This window comes from Nesoenas mayeri (assembly GCF_963082525.1).
Source record: "Nesoenas mayeri genome assembly, chromosome: 18".
NCBI classification, from domain to species: domain Eukaryota; kingdom Metazoa; phylum Chordata; class Aves; order Columbiformes; family Columbidae; genus Nesoenas; species Nesoenas mayeri.
This window is the reverse complement of record NC_137566.1, coordinates 5,816,709-5,825,108: the sequence shown is the minus strand read 5'-3', so window position 1 is coordinate 5,825,108 and position 8,400 is coordinate 5,816,709. Positions and strand designations below refer to the sequence as shown.

General features: G+C 50.5%; 1 protein-coding gene across 1 annotated transcript in view; it reads left to right on the top strand.

Moving 5' to 3' along the window:
* Positions 1-2,714: 2,714 nt before the first annotated feature.
* Positions 2,715-8,400, top strand: part of ASTN2 (astrotactin 2) — a gene marked incomplete at its 5' end in the record, with an annotated part of 313,041 nt that continues 307,355 nt past the window's right edge. Inside the window, one exon of the mRNA XM_080356001.1 lies at positions 2,715-3,048. Within this exon, the coding sequence (XP_080212127.1) occupies positions 2,715-3,048 (334 nt within the window). The remainder of the gene's footprint in view (positions 3,049-8,400) is intronic.

Here is an 8,400-nt window from a genome sequence, read left to right as displayed (position 1 = left end):
TGCTTAGGGCGGGTAATGGAAATCGTTACCTCAGTTGTAAACCAGGACTAACATAATTCCCTTTGGAAATATTATTGGTGGCTTTCAATAATGAAGTTTTGAGTTTAGCTTAACTCTTCTGAACTAAAAATCAGGTGGAATTCTTTTCTCCCCATCATAAGAAGATATTTGCATTTACACCGGGAAGGATCTAGGCTAAATTGAAGCTGAATGCATCCATTTAAAGGCAGCAGAATGTTCCCCTTTATCGTTGTGCCCATGTTTGTACAGAAAAAATCTCAGCATGCTACTCAGAAGACAGTTGTCAGCAGTACTTTATGAATACAGACAACAAGGCAAAATAGGATTGAATGATGTCTATAAAGCTGCTCAGATCTTTAGGCAGGGGCATAGACAAAATAAACCCCTAAGGTCCCTCCCAGCTTTATTTCTAATATCTCAGGACCTGCCCAGAGCCAGACATTTGAGGAGACATTTAAACCCCTGTCTCCTGATTGTTGCTTTCTAGCTCTAAACCCTGAAACGCATTCACTTCATTGCTTGATGGCATGTGCTAGATCAGAGAAAATCTGGAAACACCTAAAACATGTGTCCTCCTCCCCAATTCAGCCAGACCCATGGCAAAGCTAAAGAAGAAATGCCCCCACCTGAAAACCCACTGCCCAGAGCTGTGACAGCAGCAGGTACCTCTGGATCCCACTCCCACCCCAAGCACAGCCCCTTGCCAAAATCCTCTGGTACTCAAGAGCAAAAATGTCTCTACTTATGGCACACATGCACACAGAGTTGTACCACAAGCGGCTACAACTTCGGAGTAACAGGGATGGTGCTTTGTACAGAAATAGATATTTTTTCAGCGTTTCCAGTTCTAAAAAAATACAAAAAATGTACTTCACTTTTTAGACATACTGCCTGCTAGGGTGTCATTTTGCGTATCTGTGCAGGATTGTTTCTTTGCTCTTTTTTCCTAGAAGAATTTTCAAAACTAGGGAAAATAAATAAGCACGTACCCTGCTGGTGCCTGGAAATTAGTACCGACAACAGCCTAAGCCAGTCCAAAATCTATCCTTCCACCCTTTAAAAAAAAATGACAAAAAGAGGGATGTTTTTTTTTCCCCTACTATTGCAGTTTTCCCAACCAAGAGCTGCCATTTAGGGCTGTATTTTTGCTTGATTTATTCTCTTTATTCCAGCATGCCTGGAAACTTTATCCCTCCCAGTTAGGCAGAGCTGGGGTCCCACATTAAACCGTTTGTAACTAGTTGCCTGTTTGCTGGTGAACAGTTTTTGCTTTCTCTCTATTTGTGAAGCTGGAAACAGGCACCGTACTCACAATAACAGTCTTTAGCGGGGGCTCCCGCTTCTTAGGGTTGTGAGCTGGAGCTGCAGCTGCTGCTGGAGCAGGGACTGGCCCTGGGAATGGTGCTTGAGCTGTTTGTTTGCTGGATTTCACATTCTTTGCCATTCTGCCCTTGTTGTGGTTTTAACATTTGATGACCTAGGTATCTCAGAAGGCTGTTTTGCCTCAATAGGCATGTGATGAATTGATCTTAATTAGCTTGTGGAAATAATATAAGCCTGAGCGTTAAGCGTGCTTTGTTAGGGTTTTGACATCTTCTTTTATATGTACATCTACAAATAAAAATCAGGTAGATTAGCAGTCACTAGGAAATTGTTGTTGTGAGTCACTGACTCATAACTACCGTAGGCTGCCTCTCTTCATCTCGGTTAGTCATGCCTGACCGTGGGCAGAAGTGCATGCGGTGCTGGGGTTAACTGTGTCCATTTTGCCCATCGGGACAGGGTTTGCCTCCGAACTAATCCCCATCATTCCAGCTTCCTTGCTGGAAGAGCCAGTTGTCTCTCTTGTGGTTCAAGGCAGAGCATGAGCCAAAACCACAGCAATGGAACTCACCTGGTTTGTCTTCAAACACAAACTCCAGCCCTTGGTTGACACCAGGGCATCCGTGGGGTGGATGGATGTAGAAATCTGTGACCAAACCTTAGCATCATTTCATTCCTCTGGGTCCCATTTAAACACCGGCTCTTAAAGACCAGGTCAAAAATCTTTGCCAGAAGCCACCAGTTTGTCTCCTCCAGGCTTGTCATTGCAAGCCGTTTTCATGTGCCCTGCACGCTGGAGGTGTTTATTCACTTATAAATGGCTAATAACTAGTAAAAGCTCACGGGAAGCACATTTCTGTGCTATTGCACCCTGGCACTTGCCCAAAAGCAAGGAGCAGGCTGCAGGTACGCGTGGCGATGCGAGGGGGGAGGTGTGCACGGGAAACCTGGATTTTGTTAACTAGGAACAGGTGAGGTGCCCAGGGGGAGCAGTGTAGCAGCAGGAGAGCGCCTGCGGGTGGAAGGGGCCGATGGACGGGGCCGAACCGAGCCGGACGGCGGGGAAGCGCCGGGGCCACAGGTACCGCGGAGCCGGGGGAGGTAACGGCGTCAAAGTGCCGGGGCAAGAGCCGAGTAGAGCGGGGCGGGTTCCACCGGGGGCGCTGCCCGGCCGCTCCCCCCGCAACCCGCGGGCAGGGTCCGTCGGCCGCCGGGGAGCGGCAGAGGGTCTCCGGAACCGCGATTCGGCGGGGAGGGGGCGGCGGCGGGGCGGGCCGGGAGGCGGAGCCGGGCGGCGGCAGCGGGCTGGGGCGGCTCAGTGCTCCCGGCTCCGCTCGCCTCGGCTCTCCTGCGCCTGGCTCCGGCCCGGCATGGCCGCCCCGCCGCGCCGCCGCCTCCTCTCCGCCGCGCCGCCCCCCCCGCTGCTGCTGCTGCTGCTGCCGCCGGTGATGTTGGGCGGCGGGCCCGGTGCGGCGGCGGCGGCGGCGTCGCGGGAACCCCCCGGTCCCTGCCGCGTGAAAACGGTCACGGTGTCCACGCTGCCGGTGCTCCGCGAGAACGACATCAGCTGGAGCGGCGCCCCGCCGCCCGCCGCGGCTGCCGCCGCCGACTCCCGCTTGCTGCTCTTCGTCCGCAGCGAGCTGCCCGGCCGCGTCGCCGTGCAGGACGACCTGGACAACACCGAGCTGCCCTTCTTCACCCTCGGTAGGAGCCCGCAGCGCATCCCCCGCCGCGTCCCGTCCCGCCGGTACCCCCCACCCCAGCCCGCGCCTCCCGGGGTCGCGGAGCAGCCCGGTGCGGGTTGTCTCCCTGCTGCGCCGGGATATTTGTTCACCCCCCACCCCCATATCATGGACAGCCTGGTTGTGTTTGGCGCTTTCTAACGCTGCCCTTGCTGCACCCTGTCTTATTTTGGGGGTGGGGGGGGGACGGGGGACGGATTTTTTAGCAGGGCCTGAGGGCTCCTGCCTTTTAAAATCCCTGGGAGTAAAGCGTCTCCGCTCAGGCTGTAAAGTGATGGGTGCTGCCTCTTGTGCTCCAACTTAAAGGTTTCGCCCTGGAGGAGGAACCGCTGAGCCTGGGAGAACGGGAGAGGCTGTTTTCCTAACCAGAGCCTAATTTTATAAATGCTTCGTCTTAATTCTTGAAGCTTGCTCTTGCTTCACACGCAACTCCAGTGCCTGGGTCTGTGGCGAACGCCTGCAGACTTTCCTCCTGTCTCAGCTTTTGTGGGGAGGGGGATGGGAGTAGAAATAATTCTGTTGTCGTGCTTTCATCTTGATGCCGGATGCTGTTGTCACAGATGGGGTGCCCGAGCTGCCTCTTGTCACTTTTATCCTTTTGGTGTGCCTTAATCAGCCAGGGGATCCTCCAAGGGAACTGTTGAGGATGCCGTATGGACAGTGTGGTGTTTACTCTGGCAGGTCATCGAAGGTTTTTTGTTGATCTTTATCTACTAGCTTGCTTGCTTTTCGGGTCTGAATCAAGGATAAATCAAGTACCTGCTTAACTTTGGGTCTGAGATACTGCTTGGCACCGTGGGGTTGCGGTTTCCAGCACGTTGCCCTGTGTGCATCAGGCATGTTGAGGTGTCCTCAGGGACCCGGTGGGCATCTACCGCAATTCCCTTCCCAAACCTTGTGGAAGTGATTGCCGTTCACTGGGTGTGATGTGTCAGGGGAGGAAAATGACTGATTGTGTCTCCCGGTCCTGTCATTTTACCTTCTGTGAGGCTTCCGAGAGTGTAATAAATAAGTTGAAGGTACTTCTTGAGCCTCTTGGGTTCTGGCTTTGCAGTGTGGCTTCCTTAGACACGGTTGGTCAACCACAAAAATCCCAAACAAAGCAGATACTCTATTTCAAGTAATAAAAGTGAAAAATCAAAGGCTCGATGCAGTAGGAATGACATTTACCTTACAGTGATTAAAAGTAACAAGAAGTTTCATGGTTCACCGAGCTGAATTTTCAGATTGGAGTATAGTTTCTTCAGGGACTGGGTGTGAATTGCGCACTGATCTAAATATATCAGAAGGCAAAGAAACCCCTCTGTGTGTAGCTTAGGTAATAGCTGAAGTTGCAGGAGAGAAATTTGTCTTGATACATCAGAGACATGATCTTGTATAGTAAATCCTATTTCTGTGAGTGACTGCCAGTAAAGAGACCATGTCTTGGGTCTGAACAATTCTCTTTTGCTTTCCTGGTATATTGGTTATGCATCTACTCTTCAATATGTAGCACACCTTGCACAAAACTGTGTTTTTGCTGATGCCCCTTCACAGCCAAAAGACCCCCAAACGTCCCTGCCTTTTCCCCTGAACCCGCAGGCATCAAGCGGATCAGAAGATAAATGGGAGCTTTGCCCATGGTGGGATGGCTTCATCACCGTCCTGAGATTAATCAGCACGTTACCTCCAGAGAAGGTAAAACACTTGTCCTTCCCCAAGGTCTAGCTCATGAATTGCTGTGGATGCTCTGATATTTCAAATTTGTTGCATTTCTTCCCGTCTCCTGGTGTGGCAACTGAGTCTCACTCACAGTTAACTCTTTTCTGGGTGAGTGCTGTAGAGGATTTCTGCCGGCTTGTTTTTCCAGTGCAGGAAGTAAGGCTGGAGTTTTCTATCGTGTTTTTTTTTTCCCCCACTGCATCATTTTCTGAGTTCATCGGTGGTTGGGAACCCGGGAGTTGCTCGTAATGGGCTCTTGGAGGTGAAAATCGCATTACACGTGGGAGGTCAGGCGAATGGCTTTGCTGTGATTTGAGGGCAGGGATTGCTTTAAACAGTGGCTTCTCTTTGCCAAAACCTTTGATAGCCCTTATTGTTAGCCGATTTCTGATGCTTATGTGTACTTACGCGTGTTGCTGAACATGTTTTTAGTGGCTGTTTGGGCCTGAGTTTAGGAAGACACGTTAAGAGCTGATATTCTGCTGATTGCAAATGTCTTGGAGGCTCCTAAATGTCTTTGAGTCGAGGCTCTTGCTGCTGGCAGACTGCTTTTTGGCCTCATGGGGGTAAGGATGTGGTAGGAAGACCTCCTAAAACACACAGCTTGGGACAGCCACCCTGACTGGCATCCTGGAGGGATTTTGGGGAGAGAGAAAAAAGACAAAGAACCCAACACAGTGAAACAAAAACCCCCAAACAAACAAAATCCCCAAAACCCAAACAAACAAAAAAAACCCCAAACCATGAAGCAGGCAGAGCTGAGTCCTGGTGCTAATACTACAGTCTCTGAAGTGAAATAAGTTGAGAATAAATTGAGGCCACCCTGTTCTTCAGGGCTCAAAAGTCTTTCCAGACCAGGAAGCACAAAATAAAACATTGCCTTGCTTATTGCCTTGCTTGGCGGCGATGCGTTTGTTTAAGCCTGTGTTTAAGCAGGCAATCTGTAGTCCTGGGTCTGCTCAGCAGCTCCCAGCTTAATAAGTCTCCTGGCGCTGGAGTGATTCCCGTGCCTCTCAGCGCTCCTTTGCATTAAAGGAGGTTGGGGAATCTGTAGCTAAAGGCTGGCAGGTGCCAGAGCCTTGTCTGCAGCAGTGGGAAACTTAGAATCATCGAATTGCTAAGGCTGGGAAAGACCTTTGAGATCGTAGAGTCCAGCTGTAAACCTAACACTGTTAAGTCCACCACTAAACCGTGTAAAAGCAACTCATCTTCTGCAGGGCTTAAGGGCTGACCAAGTTAAAATGGGCTGAGTCGGCGGCTGGTACAAAGTGCTTGCAATGCTGTGTGTCCCTTTTCTTTACAGGATTCCCCCTTCAAGGGAGAAAGACAACTTTTTCTGTTCCCTGACAATATGAGGTTTTATTTCCTTAGTCTAAGCGCCTAAAGCGAGAGTTTCCAGGGTTGCATCCCTGCCTGCCAGGAGCCAGCTCTGCGGGTACAGACTGCACGCAGCCTCCGGCACGCAGGACAGGAGCCCGGGAGGGAATGGTTTTGTCTTCTCCCAACAGAGGTAGAAAACTTAGTTTCCCTGTTGCATCCTTGTGGGGCTGCAGCAGGGGACCTGCCGGTGAAAAGCCAGTCGGCAGCTCTGCTTTGCTCTCTGCCACTTCTTCAGCGGGGTCTCTGAGTTTCTATATTCCCTATGTTCATTTTTTTCTCTCTTGCATTGTAGACAAGAAGGATGTTTCTCCCCCTACTCCCCAGTTATATTACTATCAAATTACCCAGCAAAGCACAGTGGTGGCAGGAAATGACAAATGTAACTTTGCCACCAGTGCATTATGAATTGCTGTGCGTCCCCTTTCCTGAAAAAGCATCCTGCCCTTTCCTTAACCTTGGGTACAACTGATGCTTTGCGGTATTTTTCCCCCCCCCCCTCTAATTCTTCTAGTGTTACGCTGGCAAATGGTGCAGCCTATCATTGACTTTATTCTTGTACAATGAGGTCTCTCTAAGGTATGTATCTTGATTTAGTCAGCAGCCATGTGTTCTGTACAATAGCTGCTCCACGAGCAGCGTAGCCTGCTTGAAGTGCAATTCAGGGAATGCAGCAGTTAGCTTCCGAGCTAATTTAGATGAGCTCTGTCTCTGTGTGAGCAGATATATATAGAGAGAGAGGAGAGGGAAGGAAAGAGGCAGACAAATTTTCACCAGTGCTCTTACCCGGTAGTGGCTTATGTAAGAACAGTTTACTACATGCTTCTCATAAGTGGCTTTAATGGATGCTGTTTGACGGGTGTCTGCAGCACTACTAGGTACTTTGTTTTGGTGGTTGGCAGGAAAGTTGCTCGTGCATCTACTTTACGGGTGTCCCACCATGGCCCCCGTGTGTGGTGGGTCATTGTCCCCTGCTTCTCAAAGCTGTGTAGCTCCTCCATCTCCTCAGCTGTTTGGTGCCTCTTTTCTTTCTCAACTTTTCCTGATGCTGTCTTCTAACTCAAACAACACCTCTTTAGGGTCAGAATGCATTAAAATAAGGGAAGGTGCTTAGTTCTCTGCAGATTGTTTGAATTTACTGCTTTTTCTGCAAATAGATGAGCAGGGTTTTGCCACCCTTGGTTTTGCCAACAACTCCTGTTTTTGCAGAGCGAGGTGGCGAAGCTGCGGGCTTACCTGGGGAGCACCGGTGGGACTGAAGCTTTTCAATGCTGCTGTTGGGAAGCACCGTTCTCTGCTTTGAGTTGGGCTGTGAGATCTGGAGCAGCATTGTATGGGTGCCCAGCATGAGACCCTGCTCATCAGGGCATGGTTTCTAAGAACTGGGTTGTCTCTGCAGAGAGAAGCCGATGAGCAGTTTGGTTTTGACACCTCCCTTTTCTGTTAACTCTGTACCACAAGACTTGAACTGCGCTGCAGGTCTAGCCAGAGGTTTGGTTAATCAAGGTGGTCCAAGGCATAAAGAGTCATATCTTCCACGAGGCAAGTGGAAGGAGCCAAAAAGCCCCAATGAGGTGGTGCAGTGAAGATGAGATGTGGTGTTGGGCTCCTTGGGATGAGGAGCAGGGGGATGTAGACCCAAGAGCAGGGGCTGTTCCCTCCTCCTTCGTGCCCACCCTGTGGTCTGGGCCAGGTCCCTGGTGATGAGGACCATAGGGAAGAACAAAAACCTTCTGGTAACATTTTCTGCTCTTCTTTGTATGAAGCCATATGATTATTGAAGCTTTCCAGGCTGTTGGGTTTTTGTAGTTGGAAAGGGAAGGAGGCAGAGCCTGGCTGGTGCTGGGCTTATGCTGGAGATGTGGGTCGTGAGCTTGAGATCTGCCCGCTGTGGTGGCAGGAGGGGTGAGCTCTGTAGCACCTGGAAAGGCTGGAGGTGCAAAATACCCATGAAAATGGGTCAGTCCTCAGATGACCGCGTCCCCCTGCAAAGGCGAGTTTGAACATGGCTTGTCCAGCACTGTGGGATGTGGACTTGCAAGGGTTTTGCTTCATATCAGGTATTTTCTGGGGTGAAAATCTCAGTTAAAAGCAGCAGTCTGTGAGTGAGCGTGGCAGGCTGTGCTCAGGGAGTTGCTGCTTTCCAAGAGTACCCGCGTTGACCAGCTAGTGGCAACAGAAGATTAGCTATGGAGAGAGGAGCTGCTCGCTGCAGCCGAGCTGTCGGGCTGGAGTG